Source organism: Camellia sinensis, chromosome 7, assembly GCF_055761805.1.
Source record: "Camellia sinensis isolate YWXY chromosome 7, ASM5576180v1, whole genome shotgun sequence".
NCBI classification, from domain to species: domain Eukaryota; kingdom Viridiplantae; phylum Streptophyta; class Magnoliopsida; order Ericales; family Theaceae; genus Camellia; species Camellia sinensis.
Genome location: NC_138967.1, coordinates 13,694,537 through 13,715,618, shown reverse-complemented (window position 1 = coordinate 13,715,618; position 21,082 = coordinate 13,694,537). Strand labels below are relative to the sequence as shown.

General features: G+C 32.4%; 2 protein-coding genes across 2 annotated transcripts; both read left to right on the top strand.

Moving 5' to 3' along the window:
- The first annotated feature begins 298 nt into the window (after window positions 1-298).
- LOC114277548 (putative aspartic proteinase GIP2) lies at window positions 299-1,785 on the top strand. The gene is given in 3 exon segments (XM_028219444.2): window positions 299-793; window positions 796-1,302; window positions 1,304-1,785. Coding segments are annotated over 3 exon segments (1,407 nt in total). The 5' UTR covers window positions 299-346; the 3' UTR covers window positions 1,757-1,785.
- Window positions 1,786-2,218: 433 nt separating this feature from the next.
- On the top strand, window positions 2,219-8,510 carry LOC114277555 (dual specificity protein phosphatase 1). The gene is made up of 6 exons (XM_028219450.2): window positions 2,219-3,247; window positions 4,860-5,122; window positions 5,254-5,389; window positions 5,899-6,019; window positions 6,816-6,961; window positions 8,259-8,510. The coding sequence occupies exons 2-6, from the start codon at window positions 5,015-5,017 to the stop codon at window positions 8,273-8,275; spliced, it is 528 nt and encodes a 175-aa protein (XP_028075251.2). The 5' UTR covers window positions 2,219-3,247; window positions 4,860-5,014; the 3' UTR covers window positions 8,276-8,510.
- Window positions 8,511-21,082: the final 12,572 nt, after the last annotated feature.

The following is a 21,082-nucleotide window of genomic DNA, read 5'->3' as shown; positions in this document are numbered from 1 at the left end:
GATTGCCAAGTACTAGCCTAGGTCCATTATTTCACTGAGGTCAAGTTTGGCGTCGAACATATGCATTATTATACAAACAACAGCTCCAAGAATCCAAAAAACAAAGAAAAAGGGGAATTAAAAATTTGCTCAAAATCAACGATCAAAGATCAAGTTTTGACCATGATTCACAATAATAATTTTAAAAATACATTGTAAATTTAAATTGTTTGACTCATATACTAATTTAAAATTTTTGTAGTCGACTTTCTAGTTATCCAAAAAGCTTAAAAAGCCAATTCCATAAACTCTCTCCCATCAAAACTATCCCATCTTCTTTCAACCCATCTCACTTCCCTTCCATCCCATGGCTACTTATTCTATTTTCCAACTTTTCATTTTCTCCTTCCTCATTCTCAAATCCCTTTCCCAAACACACCCTTCTCCCAAACAACCACCCAAATCCCTCATTCTCCCAGTCTCCAAACACCCCTCCACCTTCCAATACACCACCCAATTCAACCTAGGAACCCTTCTCAACCCTCAAACCCTACTTCTCGACCTTGGTGGCCGCCTCCTATGGATTGATTGTGAGAATGGCTACAACCACTCCTCCACGTACCGCCCCGGCCTCTGCGGCTCCGCCACGTGTTCCGCCGCCTCCTATGGATTGATTGTGAGAATGGCTACAACCACTCCTCCACGTACCGCCCCGGCCTCTGCGGCTCCGCCATGTGTTCCGCCGCCAAACCCATTTTTGGATGTGAACTATGCTTATTTTCCTCATCAAAACAAGGCTTTTGCAACAACAACACTTGCTTAGTTGCCATTGAAAACACCATAACAACAACAGTCCAATTTGCAGAAATAGCCATTGATACAATTTCAATTGGCCCTTTTACCATGGTCCCTAACTTTATTTTTGGATGTGCAAGCGCTTGGCTAATAAAAGGCCTAGATAGTGGTATTAATGGTGTGGTTGGCCTTGGCAGAACCCGAATTGGCTTCCCAACTCAACTTTCATCGAGGTTTGGTTGGACCTTTTGTCGAAAATTCGCCTTGTGCTTGCCATCATCCACTTCAAAATCTAATGGCATCGTGGTTTTTGGCGATGCTCGTTACGTTTTCTATCCAAACTAAAATAAATCAAAGCTCATTGATTTAACCACAAGCTTTAGTTTCACTAAGCTACTCGTTAATCCGGTGACTACTGCAGATGATGTACAAGGAGAGTCCTCCGCGGACTATTTCATTGGTGTTACTTCAATCACAATTAACAAAAAACCCATTAGTCAAATTAACACAACCTTGTTATCTATTGACAAGAATGGGTTTTGGAGGAACAAAGATTAGTACTGTTAAACCCTATGATGTTCTTGAGAGTTCAATTTACAACTTAGTCACTGAAAATTTTGCTAAGGAGCTTGAAGCCATGAATGTGGCTAGAGTGGCACCGATGACACCGTTTACGGAGTGTTTTAGCACAAAAAACTTGAAATACAATCTGGTTGGAGTGGAAGTCCCAAATATTGGATTTGTGTTTGAGAACAAGGATGTTTATTGGGAACTTCATGGGGCTAATTTGATGGTGGAGATAAGTAGAGAAGTGGTGTGTTTAGGCCTTTTAGATGGAGGTTTGAACCCTAGAACATCAATTGTAATTGGGGCACATCAATTGGAGGATAATCTTCTTCAGTTTGATCTTGCAGCTTCAAAACTAGGTTTTACTTCTACACTTCTTGAGCAAGAAGTTGAGTGTGCAAACTTTATTGTTTGAGATGTGTATGTTTTCGTTCAAAAAAAAAATGAATAATGTTTGAGAGCTCGAATTTGGCCCCCTCTAATCCCCAAAACGACGTCGTTTTGGGGATTTTTTTTTTTCTTTTCTTTTTTCTTCTTCCATGTTCGACTCTGCAACAGCTCGGAGGGAGAGGGAGAGAAAAAGAGAAGAAGAGGGGAAGAGAGAAGAGATCGTCGCCTAGCACGTCGCCGCCGATCGCCTAGCCCGTCGCCGCCGTCGCCCAGCTCCGATCGTCGCAGCAGCTCTACCGTCGCCTCCGGCCCCGCCTCCGCCTCCTCCCACTGTTATGGCCCCCTCCAGTCCACTCCTCCTCCTCCTCCTCCTCCTCCTCCTCCTCCTTCCTCATTCCTCCTCCTCCCTTCTCTTCTCCTTCTCTGCTTCTGAAAAAAAAAATCAAGATTAGAGAGATTCGGGGGAGCTCGTTTTCGAGCTCCTTAGCACGGTCGAAAAAAAATATGTACATATATTGACTTCACTATTGTGTTTTGATAGTGATAAAAATAAGATAATATAATGAGCCTCAGGTGAATTTATTAATATGATTCGCATTTTATTTATGAATTTTATTTTGGGAAAATTATACTGTAGTGCAAGTTTTTAAAAAATATATATATATAAACAAAAATGTTTGGGAGCTCTAATTAGAGCTACCACTGATGATGGGACCCACTCCCCAGTGTTTCTATGCCTTGATTTTTTTATTTTTTATTTTTTTTGAGCTTGCCACCTGTTTAGAGTTGCTTTTAGAGCAGCTAAATTAGAGGTCTCAATCGGGACTGACATATAAATTAGTAAAAGGGTTTATTAATTTTAATAATTAAAATTATAAATTTTTTCATAAATTTATAAACATTTTATAACACTAATCTGTAATTTTTCTTTTCCTTATCTATTTTTTTTGTCTAGAATTCTCATTAACTTTCCCTAGAAAGAAAATTTCAAGTTACAATTATTATCGAATCAATTTCTTTTTATCTAAGATGTTATATACAAAGAAGTTTAGTCTTCGTTTAGTTTAATTTTTTGATTTTTTTTTAAATTTTTATGAGAGAAAAAATATAATAATTATAATTTAAATGTGATATTTTATTTTATTAATTTATACAGTTAATTTTATTTTTTATATTTTTTTAACAAAATAAAATCTAAAATCAAATAAAATTTTACAAAATAAATAAATAACTCAAATTATCGCTATGGTCCATGAGCCCAAATACAGCCTCAAGTAAATTCAGAGTTGTATCAGAACTTAGAGAGGAGGTGTCTGCAATTGTGAGAACTCCGAGGGAGAAGAGCCAATCCACCCCTTCAAATCGACCCAACTGAAAAACTAAACTCATTTTATTTATTTTTACACAAATGTACCAACGATTCGCAGAGGACTCGCTCACTTGCAGATTCTTCAGTTTGATTCAAACCCAAAAAGGCCAAATCTTTTTGGCAGATTGTTGATCTTCTTGGTCAAGGGTGAGTATTTCTTACTCTCTAAAACACTATTCTCTGTTTTTTTTATTAACAATCTGATATCAGTTCCTTACGCGATCAATTGAATAGTGATTGTAATGTTGTCCATTTTATTGACTTAGTGATTGTCTCTCTGTTTGTAATTGTATTCGAATTGGGTTTCTTGGAACTACCCAGATGGTTGTTTGGCCTAATTGGATGAGAATTTCAATTTTCTAGGGTTGTTATGTTGATTTTTGTTTTGGGGTTGATTTGAATTTTTCTGGTTGAATTTCATATTTTTTAGGTTGTTCATATTTTGTCTGGTTAGAGCACCCCAACGTTTACCCTTTTTTTCCAATCAAATTTGAGAAAAAAATTGAGTAAAAGCTTATCACGCGTTCCAATGGAGCAATCTAAGATTTCATCAAACCACCCGTCGGTCGGGAGGATGACCGGTATGTTCAACCGGCCAGTGTAAATTTTTCAAAATTTTGAAACAAATTTTGCAAGGAGGTGGCCAATCAGGGGACAACCAGCTGGTCATCCAGTGCTCATGCATTGTCCAACAGCCACCTGTAAAGCTAACGGTTATCTATAGTAATTTGGTGAAAGGTTCCAGCATCCTCAATTTGATACTGATTTGATGTTGACATTGGAACACCAGTTTTATATGTGTTTCATCAAATTTAAATTTGATGAAACAAAAGATGAAGCGTTGGAGGTGCTCTTATTTGTAAAGTTTTGGTGCCAAAGAAAGTGAAACTGCCTAAGCATATCTAGACCTCAATACTCAATACCATCTCGTCGCACTTGAGAATGTTTTGAAGCTTCGATAATTCAAAAACTTCTTTTTTGGGTAAAATTCACTTTGCACCCTTGAACTATAGCACATGTATCACTTTACCTTGAATTATCAATTTGAACAATTACCCCCTTAAACTATTGACAATTACCCCAAACCATCAATGGAGCTAAATATTTTTGACACACCCTCCAACACACAAAAATATGTGTGCATGTGATTTGCTTAATTTGGTTGTATCCAAAAATAGTTATATGCTACAATTGGTTGTATTTTGTGTTTTATTTAATATTTTCAAAACAATTAGTTGTGTTTTGTTGTATGGTATCTGGATATTTGTCTCTTTAATATGGGGAAAACTAAGTCAATACTCTCAATTAATCATGTGTGCACGACATGTGTGGTTTTCAGTAAATGATATTAACACGCTGATGATTTGGGATAAAATGAATTAATGTCAATAGTTTAAGAGTATAATTGCTCAAATTGATACTTTTAATGGGGCAAAGTGAACCATTATGTCTTTCAAGTTAGTTACTGTAAATGGGTTTGTAGAATTAATAATTTTGTGATTTCTTGCATGTGACTGAGCTAGACCTTGTACAATTTGATTTTACTCTTCTTCTTTTTCCTAAGTGGGAAGAAACTTTGTATGCCGTTCTATATTGAATATAGTTATTGCAGTCACCATTAAATAGTTTCAAAGTTGCTGTGTGATATCATGAGTCACCAGTTAAGTTGCTACACATATGACGGCGTCCTAAGTCACTGTATGATATCACGACTCTGATCATGTCTATTGTTCCTGGCACCTTTTGGATGCCTTCGCAGGTTGGCTTTCATTAGGGATGGGAATTTGATAATAAAAAATTTCCAAGTTTGAGGAAGTTTACGAATTGTGGAACGCCTGAAAGACTTGGTAGTTCGAAGACTTTTTTGGGGGCAGGCAGGGGAAAAAACTAAAAAGATAGTTTTTCTTAATAGCAATGAATCGAATTGATGAAATTTATAGAGAACGGGTAGCAGCACTTTGGCGAGCTATGTATGCAACAAGATGCATTAGAGATGATAGTGTTCCATGCCAAATTGAAGAGGTAAATAAATATGACTGATATTTTTTTGTTTAGTACTTAATCTATTTACATTTTGATTTTTCTATTGATTTTTTCTATTAATGTGGTGTTTGCAATTCAAATGATCAATTTCATTCTTCTTGGATTCTCAGGGTCTTTATTTGGGTTCTGTTGGAGGTGCAAATAATAAAAGTGGTTTGAAAAGCTTGAATGTAACTCACATTTTAACTGTGGCGAGTTCGTTGGCACCCGCTCATCCAAATGACTTCATATACAAAATAATTGATAGTAAGAGTTTTTTTTTTTTAATTTTTTTGCACAAATAGTATTACAAAAGTTTGGTATCAACCCGTTGACTGCTGTTCCTTTTTAATTCAATCTTTTTGTGAGTTATGTTCATTTAGTATAAGAAATTGTTTTGTCACAACTATTATTGATTATTACATTTATTACATTGCATGTGTTGATATGCTTTCAAGGAGGTCTTTAATGTTTTCATAAATTTGCACTAGCTTAAGCTGCTTTTTTGTTTTCTGTTCAAACTTTGTAAGGATGATCCATTTCCACTGTATGTTTTTCTAAAGCTGTTCCACTTTCATCTTCATATGTTTTGTTCTGTTAGTTTTCATTTTATCATATTATAATTGTCCTTTTGCTACTGCCTATTCAAAGTTTCTGATGTTATAAGCGTATGAATTTTGTATTCGAAATACAATGCTATCTGATTTTTTAAGCCGTATTGAACTTTTGTGGCCGAATTATTAGTAATCGATGGTATTATTTGTGGATTGAGGTAGTCCCGGACAGAGAAGACGTAAATATAGCGCAGTATTTTGATGAGTGTTTCAATTTCATTGATGAAGCTAAAAGAACGGGTGGTGGTGTGTTGGTTCATTGCTTTGTTGGAAGATCCAGAAGGTGATTGTTCTTTCGCTATTTCCGTTGCTTTTTAGGTTCTTATGTCTAGTGAAGGAATATCATAAAATGTTCAGCATCTATGTCAAAACCAGGTTAACATTACGGATGGTTTATGATTTCTCTAGAGTAGCAGTGGGGATTGAAATTAAGCACCTATGATCTTTTATACATTCTTCTTCTCAAGAATTTTGAAGCAAATCTGAGGAGGTAGGGGGAGCCAAAGAACATGTAAATGATAATTTCAAAAATAATGGGCCTATTTGGTTGTGTTTTTGACATGCATTTTTTGTTTTCATTTTTCGAAAAACAGGAAACTTGTTGTGTGGCCAATTTGTTTCCGAAAATAGTTTTTAAGAAATTTTCTGCAACCCACCAGCTTTTTAGAAATTTCATGAAGTCATTTCAAATTTTCTAAAATTGTTTTTGCACAAAAATGAAAACAATATGTGTTTCGAACGTTTTCATTGTTTTGTTGCCGAAAACATGAAAAATAAAAATGAAGAAAATGACAAAAGAACCAAACAGGCACAATGTAGTTGCAGAGGTCCAGTGGAGATATTGGGACTTAAAATATGACAACCATTTACATGTTGCTTTTTCTTACTCATTGCTCTAATGACTTGAAGAGCCCAACAATACCATGGGAATGCTCTCTTTGTTTGTTTGTTTGTTTTTTTTTTCTCTTTTCCATTTTCATTATTTTTTCTTTTCTATTTGGTCATTTTGAATTTCTTAACTATGCAAAATAGGAACTTTGTGTGAACATTTACAATATTTTATTTTTCCTACCTTGCAGTGTGACTATTGTTGTTGCTTATCTAATGAAGAAGCACAATATGAGTGCATCTGAAGCTTTGGACCTTGTGAGAAGTAAACGACCGATGGCATCTCCTAACTCTGGTTTTATGTTACAGCTACAAAACTATGAGAAATCTCTTCGTGGTATGTATCCTGTGAAACATAGTTCTTATTGAATGGAGAGGCTTTGTATTTCATTCCCGTCACAGTTCAGAATGTTGATGTTGATGGTAATATAGTTTTTCAGTTTTGAAGAGTGTCCTTATTGACAGTTTTAAATGTTTCCTATTGGTTTTAAAGTTGCTTAAGAACAAAAATCAGTCATAGATGGTATAGTGCAGGGAAGTTCAAGAAATAAAAGTGAAAGGAGTTGTTACAGTGACCTCTTCTAGGGTTTTTGACAATTGCAGGGGTCACGCCTGAAGTTTCTGAAATTACACTAACCTCCCCAACTTTGCCTGACAATATACAAATTCCCCCTTTCGTTGACTTCCCTTTGACCATTAACAAAAAATTTAGATGGTAACATTAGTGTTTATAAATACCAAAATTTACCCTTTCAATAGAATTATTTTCTGGAACAATTTAACAAAAAAAAACTACCATGAACAACTAAAAAACAGCTTAATATTGTCACCACTATTGGTGCCAGCCAGCCACAGTAATGGTTCTCATGCTTAGGAGGTCTCCAACCCACCTCAACCAAATGTACAACAATGGCATTCCAAATTCAATTCAACACTCACGCAGATAATATTGAGAAAATGAATATCCAAATCAACCCCATTACAACTATTGGGGTTAGCCAAGTGGCCAGAAGCCTTGTACTTCCTTAGGCGGTCTCAAGTTCAACTCCTCCCTCCCCTCCCAAAAAAAAAATAAATAAATAACCCCCACTACAATTAATACAAAATAAATAATGGAAAAATAATTAAATCAAGTGAAAAAAAGAGTAAGTAGTTAGTGTGAGGCTCACTGGTGTGGTTCCACTTAAACTTCCAGAGAGTATCGCACCTCCAATTATGAACACTCGGCCACCCTTTAATTTTTCTCAAATTAGCACAAAGAACAACAAAACATGACATGGAAGGAGCTTAGCTCGTGTTTTATATTTTCTAATGGGTTTTGAAAATTTCCAAAAAAACTGAAAGTTGGGCAGAAGCAACATGACATGGAAATATGTTTTTTTTTTTTTTGGTAGTATTGTTTTAATGAATCATGAAAATAATAGTATTGTTTTTTCGCTTGATTGCTGGTTGAAGTCTGAACATGTAACTTGATACTTTTCATGCATTTTTATTTTTATTCAGACTCTCTGTTACACTTATTCCGTGCCAAAACCATTTGTAATTCGAATTCTCTGCTCCTTAACAAATATTCTTCAGTGATTGCTTTGTTCCTGTTCACTGACTGTTAATTGTTTTAATAATTTTTATTGTAGTTCTGGAACAAACATAGGAAGAGCTCATGAAGTTTAGCCCTGAGGCTATGCACTATCGGTTTGCCATCAGAATTGGATAGAACTATGTTTTCTAGACGACTACATCGAGTTCTGATGTTGTGATTAGGCAACTAGCTTTTATGTTGATGATTAATTATACGAAATTGTTTCAGAGATGCTTTTGATGTTCAAATTTTCACATTCCTGTTGATTACGTGAAACTACCCTAATAAGATGCGTTCATTCAAACAAGCATGCATAATATGAATTTTTTCTTTTTTTTCAGAAGATGCATAATATGATTTTGAATCAACTGTCTTCTTCTCGTTCCACTCGTAACATGCTAGAGGCCAGAACATTGGCTGGTGTAAGGTATGCCAAGTTTTTGGAAATTTCTATAGTTTTATATAGAATTATTGCTATGTCAATTGGTATTAGAGCATAGAAAAATGTGTTGTTTGACTTGGGTGTTGCAAGATTAGTGCTAGGAAAGATTAAGAGTAATGATAGAGACCCCAAATATTCTACCAAAAATTTTACCAAATGTCTCACATGGGTGTGGGACCCACACAATGTGGGTCCCATGTGGGTCCCACACCCATGTGAGACATTTGGTAGAACTTTTGGTAGAATTTTTGAGGCCTCTAGCATTTTTGAAGATTAATCTCAAAGTATACCTTTCGTCAACTAGAACAATATCTAATTACCATGTATTCCATCTCTGTCCTTGATATCTTTAAAGTCTTGTCCAATGCTCTATAAGACCATTAGTTTGATAGTTAACCGAGATTAATATCGAAAATTCTCTCTTAATAAACAAAAAATAAGAAATTAAACATAGAAGTAAATCACGATTGAATTACATATTTGGAGGATAGTAAAATGAATAGGGCTGCTTAACTTTTAAACAAGTCAAGTTTAATTGTATTTTAAAACTCGTTAAATTTTAATATTGACTTGTATTTAACTCGATAAATTTATATATAATATTATAAAATGTATAAAAAGAAAGCTAATTGAGTTTGATTGGTTGAGATCAATTACTTGAACAATCCATTATTCGATTAAACTTGACGCATTTACCGTCTTTATTTTTGCTACTTTACTATTTACTTTCATTTAGTCTTGCTTTTGGACTTCAAACACTTTCAAGTTTGGACGACCAAGTCCATGTCATAGGCCCAAACCTAATCTAGGAAAACATTGTTGGGCTAACTTATTATAGGAAAACATTGTTGGACGACCAAGTCCGTGTCATCAGTTTTAGTTTGGGCTTACATTATGTAACAAAAGTATATGTATCATTTCAAAATCAGTCTGGTCCAATATTGGGTTTAATTTAGAGTAAACTATCAATAGGTCTTAATAATTTGACTTAACTCCCCATCATTGCTAAAAATAAATTTTTATGACAATTTTTTGCATGTCGCTAAAAGTTAATAAAAGGTTACTGTTTTTATAAATTGTCGCTAAAATTTACAATTAGTAAATTTTTTCTGACACAATTTTCAAATTGTTGCTTAAAGTTGAAAATTAATAAAAAAAAAAAAATTGTGAAGATTTTTTTAAACTATCGCCAAAACTTATAATTAGTAATATTTTTTGTGACAATTTTTAAATTATTATTAAAAATTAATAATTAGTAACGTTTTTTAATAGTGTTTGATGAAAAGCTATTAATAATCATAAGACATATTAGACAATAAGTCCATCTATTAAGACATACATGTAATGTAAGTCATCCTTTAATTTATCCATCACAAGTGCCGCTCTAAAAAAATTTCTAAATTTCAAATCCATCCACTTGATAAGTATGGGTTATTATTGCATTTTTTTGGTCATGGAAAGTTACCTATTTGATAATTATTTGAATTTAACTCATTATTAAAATTTAATGGTAAATGAATTTGGACCTTTTAGTATATGTTTAAATTGGCCCTTTAAGAAAACTATAGAATATATATATATATGCTTATCTTCTAATAATTTTCTAGTTTATTATGCAATAAAGTAATATTAATATTTTATAAATGGGCAGGCAAATTAGAATTCTTCAATTCAAACAGGCCTCACTTGAGAACAGGTTTTTTTAGTAATTTTTTGATTTTTTAGCTAAAATGTGATGTAAAAAAACTAGTATGTTTGGGATGATTTTTTGATTTTTTACGAAAAAATGTGCAAAAAGTAGAGAGAAAATAGAATCTTTGAGTTTTTTGTATGAGTTGTTGGCTTTTTGATTTTTTTAATAACTTTTTGACATTTTAGCTAAAATGGACATTTGCCAAACGAGGCCTGAGTCCAAAAATTAAATAGGTTCAAATCTCAACCCAACTCAAGCATGTGAATCTAACTTTTTAACTTTTTAGTTTTTTTTTATCAAATCACCTCTATTTTATTTTTATTTTTTTGGGTACGTTTTTTCAAAAACAATTACAAATTAATTTTTAACATACATCCCAAAATATGCCTAAATATTTAATCTCAAATCCTAAAATATCTAGGTTAGGCCAGGTGGGCCAACGTTACAACAATTAAAAAAAAAAAAATCATAACAGGCAGGAGTGGAATAAGAAAAGGGAAAGCTGAATCATGTAACTGTAGAACTCAAACTTTAATTTTACACTGTTAAGGAAGCATCTCATTTACCAAATCATATATGAATTCAAAACACTCTTTTTTGGTTAAACCCAACCACCAGACCATCCCCTTTTGCTCATTTATTTATTTACATGTGCTAAGCTTTGCAAAGTGAAAGATACACATTTCGCAAAAAAGGTGGAAAAAAAATACACACATATATATAGTTGACCCCCCCATTTCAAAGAATTCATCTCCCTTGGACCTATTATCATTTTGGGCTTGCATTCTAAAAATTATTAGGGCATGGGCCCAATACAATGAATGATGTACCCAAATCCCTATCAAATTTGATGATGGCATTGTCACACTATTATGTCTAGTGTTTTTGAGTGTTCTTTTGTGAAAAATATCACATCCCCACTATTAAAAAGCATATACTATCTTCCAAAATATTAATAATAACAATTTCACATGGATTAGATTTTTTTCTGATCATTCAGTAATTTTCTCTTAGGTCGGTTGTCAAATAGGAGGCTAAGTGCCCCTATATATGTTTCTCTTTTGCCCTACTCAAAAGTGTCACTCATCAATACCTAATTTTTCTAACACCAAAAGCTTGTCTACATGAAGATGCTAATTAGGTCAAATGTCTCTACTAAAAATGTGAAAGTTGAACATAACATATTTTTGGTATTAATTTTATATTCTCAAAAAAAATTGTATAGTTTTTTTATTTTTGGAAAAGAATAATTATTTAGTAATTCTTGAGAGTATCGTGTAACAAGGCTATATAGTGCTTCAAACCAATCTTGTAACGAAAAATTTTATGATTGGGACATGATGACTCACATTCGTTAAGTAGTAGGGAGAAAAGAAAAATAATTCATTTAGTGTGTATTGCAATTTTTTACTTTCAAAAATGATACATGATATTCCAGAAGTACATAAAAAAATTTCTTTAAAAAATTGTTATCAATTTTTTTCTCTAAATATAGCTCTTCTTTTAATAAATAACTAAAAATAATTTGTGAAAACTATTTTTACGCAAAAATAAAGATAGTATAAAAATGATGAGTATTTTTTCAATATTTTATTGTTTTTATTAAAGGATATATAAATAAGTGAACAAAAACAAGGATAAGAAAGCCATAGTAAATGTGCCCTAATTTCTTTTTCTTTTTCTTTTTTTTTTTATTTCGTAGTTTTCGCGTTGAATTTGTAAACAAGATCATAAATTAGAAGTCTAATAATCACGCCGAATTTGTACAAAGTTATGTCAAATTGTTATTATTACTCGTGATACACTGCAATCACCCTTTATACAATTTTTTTTATTTTTTATTTTTTATGGAGTAATTAATTTTATGCATAAATAAATTTTAATCAATGATTTTTTTTGTCATTAGACACAAAAATAACAAGTTCACATTAAAACTCATATCTTTTGTCTAATAATTAGAATATCATGAAAAAAAAATCAACTTATGTATAGCATTTTGGTATTGTTAGATAAAAACTTATTGGCGCTACTTACTATTTTATTTTTTAACAAATAAATTTTACTTTATCCTTCTTAACTACCATTAATTACCATTGTAAGACATGAGAATCATTGAGCACAAAGTAAAAATCCTTGTAGGAAAAGCTAAGGTGAGGACCCCAACTCTCATTCCTCTTTATGAGTCTGGTGGTTAGAGCTAATCAAGGAAATCGAATCGGTTCAGATTAATTCAGTAGGTTTTTTTTTTTTTTTTTTTTAATTCATGGTTCGGTTTTGATTTAGAAAATTGGGAAACCAATTCATCGTTCCGAATTTGAACCAAACCGGACCATATAACTTAAATCGTATATGTTTATTTGCAACTTGTTAGGTTTATTTAAGTTAATGGGGGAATAATATATATGTTTATGTTTTGAAAAATCATGATAGATTAATGTTGAACAATATGTTTAATGTTATATTTATTATGAGAGTAATTTGTTTGATGGGCATGTTATTATTGTTTTTATAATTTATGATAGGTTGAATTTTTTTTTAAATGTTATATGATTTTTTTTAACAAATTATGTAAAACCGTAGTTCTAAATAGAACCAAACTATATATAAATGATTTGGTTCATATTGATTTCATGATTTTAATAGTTTGGTTTAATTCCAATTTTTATAAAACTGTAGAAAATAGATTGATAATGTTCAGAGATGATCAGATAGTATCTCAAAAATATTATAATTGATTAAAAAAAAAAAAAGAAAAGAGAGAGAGACTTATGATTTTGTATTAAAATATAAAAAAATAATAAGAGGTTTGCTATTTATTTGACAATTAAGAGACATAAACAAGCGACACGTGAATCACTTAATAAATTTTCACTCATAGAGAGAACTAACCACCTAGCAAAACAGAGAAGGGTTTAACCATCTAAACAAACACGAGTCCACATCATCTGCCGCCCTTTCCTACATCTCTTCCTACGGCTCTTCTTGCGGGCCACCAAAACGGCGTCATTTTGATATTTTTTTTTTTTTTTGTCTTCTTCTTACTGCGTTTCAGCCCCTTTTTGTTTTTGAACCCTAGCCCCTATGAGAGAGACGAGCTGAGATGGCGAGAGCAGTGAAATGGGTGCTTAATTTCAATAGGTAACTCTGTACATGAAATGTGAAGCAAACCCTTACCTTGTAAACAAACATAAACCCAATCTCCATCAACAATTGTCACAGGAACTGGAAGTATAAATCAAGTTCTTATCTTTATTGCACAAAATCAATGGATGATGGTGATTGGGTTGCTGAAACTCAATCTTCTTCTTTTGGGTATTGTTGTTTTGCTTGGGATTGAGCAGAGCACAACTGACATCGAGGATAAAAGAACACCCAATACACTTGAGCCCCCTTGGAAAGGGAGGCGATTGAGATTACTAATCCCTTAGTATTATTAATAGGATGTTTGTTTTGAGAGATGAGGAGGGGATTATTAATCCTTTGGTATTAGTAGTCCCTCGGGAAAGGGGATCGGTAAGGAGGAGGTAGAAATAGTATTAGAAAAATAGTGAGGGGATTAGAATTTGTTTTTTTTTATTATTATTTTTTATATATTGAGATTTTTTTTTTAAATATAATGTTTAATTTTTTTATATTTTTTTATTTTATATAAAAATAATTTAACAATTTCTCACTATTAATCCCTCACTATTAATCCCCTCATTATGAATCTCTTTCATTCTATCTCTGAAAACAAATGGGGATTTTGTAATTAAACCCTTTGTAGCAATTGCAAGCATTGCAAGGGTCAAAAGGATTGATTTTGTGGAAAAAGAACAGGGTATGGTGAGGAAGAGAGTGAAAGGCGCCATCCTCTGTCATTTGTCGTCGCCGTCGCCTCCCTCCACCATCTCTCTTAGTTCATTTCTCTCTCTCTCTCTCTTTCTCTCTCTCTCGTCTCTCTCGCTCTGTCTCTGTTTGGGCTAAGCTGACTCAGATAGATGAGATGATAGAGGAAAGTGAAAATGAAAAAAAACAGAAACTCAAATTTTGGGAGAGGGAAAAAAACACTAAACAAAACGACGTTATTTTCGCCAAGGCCGCAGAAAATGACAGCAGATGATCCTTACTCAACAAACACATGACACACACCCCAGCTCCTTCATTCAAGTGATGCTACAACCACCAACCAACCACACACCATGACCTCCTCCTCCTCCTCTCTCTCTCTCTCTCTCACAGAGACAAATTGCCAAATGCTTTTGCACATGATGTCACTATGTTTGTTACCATGCCACCTTCAATTATAATAAGATTATGCATACAAAATTAATCACATAAAATAATTCTAATATTACGTATTAGATGATAATCTCGATCCTATGTCATTTGATATGTATAATTAAAATTCTTTTATATGATTAGTTCTGCTGTCGATTTTGAATTTGTAGACTTGTTGCACCTCCAACAATACATACAGTACCACTTGCTTGTCAACTATTTTGCCTACAAAATCTCTCTTCGTTGTTACTTATAATATTACACAAATAATGTCACATAATATTCAAAGTTACTTAATAAATTTTATATATTATCTAATTAATTAATGTATCATATAATAAAAAAAAATTAATTCAAATCTCAACTCATATAGATGTTATATCAATAAATGAAAATATATAAAATTTATCAATTTGTATAGCATTATGCAGAAGTGGCGAGAGGGAGGGGAGTAATAATTAGGGATTACAATTTACTCCGTCATGGTTCATATAAGGTATTTCTTTATGGGCCAGTCTTGTCTCCAATCCATTTTGCAGATTAGACAGTGTTATTGGACCTTGAGATCCATCATGAGTCCTGTTTCGATAATCTAAACCGTTTGATATGTAGTACTCGCTGAGTACTTTATTCTTAAAAAAAATCATATTGATCGGATATCAATAGCTACTTGATCGGATTAAATTTTTGTCAACAATTTATCTTGAAAATTATATTTACATTTAACAGAAATATGATCCGATCAAGTAGCTATCGATATGCGATTAATGTGATTTTTTTACAATAATAAAGTATTCGACAAGTTCTACACATTAAGGTCTCGTTTGGGAACAGGCTAATTTAGTAACTTTTTGGTTATTTGGCTAAAATATGAGTTAAAAAAAACTAGTGGGTATGTTTGGTTTGCATTTAGGAGATGAGTTTTAGAAAAAAAATTTCTAAAAAATTGTTTGGTTTGAGTTTTTCTCAAAAAATTTTCAAAATCACTCTCTCTCTTATACATCAATCAATCACTTTTTCTCTCTCCTCTCTCCTTCTCAATTACTTTTTCTCTCACACACATCTACTCAAATTCTCTCAAAATATCAAATTATCCCAAACTCTCAAAAAAATAACTCTCCCAAAATATACAACCAAACAAACCAAAAAAATTTCTAAACTCTCTCTCCAAAAAATTTTTCAAAAAGAACTCTCCCAAAAACAAACCAAACAAGCCCAGTATGTTTGGGATGACTTTTTGACTTTTTACGAAAAGATGTGCAAAAAGTAGAGAGAAAAGAGAATCTTTGACTTTTTGGTATGGGTTGTTGGCTTTTTAGCTAATTTAGTAACTTTTTGACTTTTTAACTAAATGAAAGGATTTCTAAACGAGGCCTAAGAGTTTAAATTATCGAAATAAGACCTGTGATAGACCCCACAAGCAAAACAACGAGCTCCAATCTTATCTCTGACTGAAAGGAAGCGTGGCCCTTTGTGTTTATCATATGTTTTATCATTTTTATCTCATTAGTATCATCTCTTCTTCAATTTTTCCAATCTCACTCCTAACCTGATAAAATAAGAAACGAGAACAACAAACTACAAATAGAAGTAAAATTTGGGTGGGCTCAACTGGGCAATCTAAGTTCAACCTAAAAATATTTTAGGGCTTAGGTAAATATTTTTGAATTTGGTACAGATTTGAGTAAAAATTTAAAAACTCGAATTAAATTTGAGTTTGAGCAAAGACATCAAACAACTCGAGTAACTTGAAACCCAATTTATATATATATATATATATATATTGAATATACACATAAATTATTAGTCATCAAATCATATTAAAATAATTTGGATCGTTAGATCATATTAAATATATATTATATACCTCAGTAACACAAGACAAAATTTTATTTATTTATTTTTTCTTACTCATAAATTGCAGTAACCATCATAATGGCATCTCTTATATTATATAAATTATTATTTTTTTGATATTATTAATAATTTTATTAAAAAATTATAAATAAAGTATAATTTTAACAAATTAATTAATTTAGTTATACTAAATCTAAATAAATAAATACAATTTATGTGTGCTTGATCAATTTGAATTTAACTCGAGTCGAGTTTGGACAAATAATCTCAAACTACCATTTGAATTTAAACAGACCTGGACAGCTATTAACACAACTTGAGTTGGCCCAATCCATTTGAATTCAGTTGAATTTCACCCTTAACAACAAACACAAAATCACATCTCGACTTCTTGTTATTCATGAGAGTAGTATTAAAAATCTCAAAAAATTTATTAAATTTTTTACAAAATATTCGCATAGATATGAAATCCACACTTATGATCTCATAGAAATCTTGATCTGTAGCATTTCCCTATTCCAAATAAGATTAGATGTGGGACCCATTTTAGAAACAGTTGTATACGATGTGAAGAAGTGATTCCCGCCAATTCAGAGAGAACGGATTGATAGAATACATACATATGTACATTACAGGCTAACGGACAATAATTGTCGTTAATTGTGCTTCCGTCATCGTTTGTTTGTTTATTTTTTTACCCCCCTGAAATTTCGTATTTTGCCCCTGCCGACTTCACCTATTTACACTTATGTTTAATTTATTGATTAATTATAAGACAAATGGCCTCACTCGACTCGGCTAAGAAAGGAATGCAAGCCAGCCTTATTTTCATAAATTTTTGGGCAAAAGAAACCGAAAGAAAAGGAAAGCAAAATATAAAAAAAGATTTAAAAGGAAAGAAAAGGAAACCGTTTTCAGTAGATTGACAATTTCTTAACCCCTCACTAAATCACAGGGCCTGAAAATTGATAAATTCGTCTAAGTGTTTTGTTGTTTTCAAACTTACATGTTCGCAGATTGTAAATTCTAACAATATCTAAAAACATATTATGTAAATATGAAATTACAAAATTAAAATAAATGAAATGTTTGATGGTATACCTATGTTCAACAAGCGACAATGAGGAGAGAAAGATGGGAGTGGTGGTGCTAAGAAAGTTAAAGATTTAGAAGGAGAGATGAAAGTTTGAAAATGAGAGATTTGTTTAGGGTTGAGATATTTATTTGTACATTAAGGTTTCGTTTGGGATGTGGGTTGATTTTTTGACTTTTTGACTATTTTAGCATGAGGTTAAAAAGTCTCGTTTGGGAATAGATTTTTTAGTTTTTTTTTTATTTTTGTGAGAAAAAAAATGAAATAATTATAGTTTGGATGTAACATTTTGTCTTCTTGATTTTTTAGCCTATTTTATCTTTTTGTGACTATTTTAACCTTTTAAGCCTCATTTATTAATTATATATTTTAGTCAAAAAGTCACTATAAGTTGTCACATCATTCTCTTTACTTTTCTGCATATTTTTTCTTAAAAAGTCAAAAAATCAAGTATATTACAATCGCGCGCCTCTAGGTAACTCTCATGTGGAGGTCTCCGGACTAGTCATCATTGGAATGGCAAGCTAGCCATCACACCGTTGGACAGACTATGGTGTGATGTCATCGATGGTAGACAACGGAATGTCGTCGTTGTTCGCTATTAAAGTTGATCAAAAAAAGCTTGAAGGACAAGGTTCTGAATGTCTCTATTCCCACAGACGGCGCCAATTATACGGGAAGTAAATATTTCTTACTTTCGTATTCCTTGCATCCAAGCTCCAAGTTATTCTGAATGATGTTGTTCAGCCTGAAACCACAACGACGATGAGCTGTCCGGCGGGTATATTACCGGAAAGCCCCTCCAACGATCAAGTTAACACCCTTAGAGAGAAGAAAGACAAAGAAAAGATAGCCCCAAGTAAGGAAAGTTGTAGACTTTTTGCATGGAGGCGCTGCAAGGCTTATATAACTTGTGTGTACACTACCTTGCTCGTCCTTTCTTGGACGCGTGAATTTACTATCCTCTTCGCCTTACACGTGTGGGTTAATACTGCCAAATAGCATCAACAAAATAGCCAAACGGTATTGACACGTAGTATTGGCGGGTTTTCCTCCTTGCACTCCAATTGGGCCACGTAGTATACAGCCGTCGAGCTATCTTCAACTGAGCTAATTTCAACCAGTTAAGCCCCAGGCCACTCCATGTCCAAGCTAGCTTTGGCCAGTTGGCTCCCAAAGAATTTTACTGGCACGGTTCGCTATGTTTTGTTCAGTTAAATGTTGTTTACTCATTGCTCAGACAAACTCCGCACAGACCTTCGCCTTTACTAAGATTCTCAACTCGGTCAAGAGTTGCGCTCGTCATCTTAGCCAGGTCACTTTCCATTGCGCATACTTCGCTTGGCTGAGATCCTTCACCCGATCTATGTCCGATGTGTGGACTTATCTCGGCCTATAATCCAAGCTCATTCAGCTAGGCCCAACGCCCATTTTATGTTAACTTGGTTGCACGGTCAAAGGCCCACATGAAATTTAGGTCAGTCCATTTGTTCGGTATAAATTCCTCTCTCACTAAGCTTTGCAAAGTGAAAGATACACATTTCTTCACATAGTAAAAAAGGTGGAAAAAAATACACACATACATATAGTTGACCCCCCCCCATTTCAAAGAATTTATCTCCCATGGACCTATTATCATTTTGGGCTTGCATTCTAAAAATTACTAGGGCATGGGCCCAATACAATGAATGATGTATCCAAATCCTTATCAAATTTGATGATGGCTTTGTCACACTATATTATGACTAGTGTTTCTGAGTGTTCTTTTGTCAAAATATCACATGCCAACTATTAAAAAGCCTATACCATCTTCCAATAATAATAATAATAACAATTTCATATGGGTTAGATTTTTCTTGATCATTCATCTATAGTAATTCTCTCTTAGGTCGATTGTCAAATAAGAACGCTAAGTGCCCCTATATGTTTCTCTTTTGCCCTACTCAAAAGTGTCACTCATCAATTCCTAATTTGGTTAACACCAAAAGCTTGTCTACATGAAGATGTTAATTAGGTCAAATGTCTCTACTAAAAATGTGAAAGTAGTTCTCGAGTATCATGTGACAAGATCTATATAGTGCTTCAAATCAATTTTGTGGAGAAAAATGTTATGACTGGGATATGATGACTCACATTCGTTAAGTAGTAAAGAGGAAAAAAAAATTTAAAAAAATCATCTAGTATAACTCACATTCGTTAAGTAGTAAAGAGGAAAAAAAATTAAAAAAAAAAATCATCTAGTATGTATTGCGATTTTTCATTCAAAAATGTTACATGATATTCTAGAAGTATAAAATAATTTTTCTTTCAAAAATTGTTATCAATTTTTTTCCTCTAAATATAGCTCTTTTTTTTAATAAATATCCAAAAACTATTTGTAAAAACTATTTTTACGCACAAAATAACAATAGTATGAAAATGATGAGTATTTTTTAACATTTCATTGTTTTTGTGTAAAAGATATATAAATAAGATAACAAAAACATGGATAAGAAAGCATAGCAAATGTGCCCTAATTTCTTTTTCTTTTCCTTTTATTATTTCCTAGTTTTCACTTTGAATATGTAAACAAGATCGTAAATTAGAAGGGGATATTATTCAATAATTTTGGAATATTACGTGGCCATGTTTTAAACCAATCATCAATTACTTAGTTTCATGTTATTCTCCTATCTCCAATATAAATCGTAGGCCCCTACCCCTTTCTATCAATCAAAACCTTATAAAATACCACGAGTTCATATTCTAAAAATATTGTATAATCACCTAATTAGAAGTCTAATAATCACGTTGAATTTGTATAACGTTATAGCAAATTGTTATTATTACTCGTGATACACAGCAATCGCCCTTTATACGAACTTTTTTTTTTTATGGGGTTGTTAATGTTAAATGAATTTTTAATGAATGATTTTTTGTTATTAGACACAAAAATAGTGATTCATATTAATAAATACATGTAAAACTTATATCTTTTGTCTAATCAGTGGTGTTACATGTATCAATTAGTTATTAATTAACATACCAATACTAGTTATTTATGACATTATTATTGACCCCACTCATTATATAAATTATAAATATCAAAAATTTCTTAAATTATGTCACATCATCAATTGATATACTAATTGGTATATTAATTAGTGCATATTCGTGTCTAATAATTAGAATATCAGGTAAGAAATCAACTTATATATAGCATTTTAGTCTTGTTTGATAAAATCTTATTGGAGCTACTTACTACTTTTATGTTTTAATAAATAAATTTTACTTTATCCTTATTAACTACCATTTAATTACCATTTAAGAATCATTTAGCACAAAGTAAAAGTTCTTATGGGAAAAGCAAAAGTGAGGACCTCAATTTTCCTTCCTCTTTATGAGTAGGGTGGTTAGGGCTACTTAAGGAAATCAAAAGAACAGTTAATTGAACCGGCTCAGATCAATTTTGTAGGTTTAATTTGATTTTTTTTAATTCATCGGTCGGTTCTAATTTGAAAATTTGAGAAATCAATTCATGGTTTCGGATTTTAA

Bases quoted from the DNA above. Each gene is read 5' to 3' on its own strand.
- LOC114277555 (XM_028219450.2), top strand. From the start codon at position 5,015: ATGAATCGAATTGATGAAATTTATAGAGAACGGGTAGCAGCACTTTGG. The intron at 5,123-5,253 runs GTAAATAAATAT...TTGGATTCTCAG, and splicing joins TTCCATGCCAAATTGAAGAG to GGTCTTTATTTGGGTTCTGT. The intron at 5,390-5,898 runs GTAAGAGTTTTT...GGATTGAGGTAG, and splicing joins CATATACAAAATAATTGATA to TCCCGGACAGAGAAGACGTA.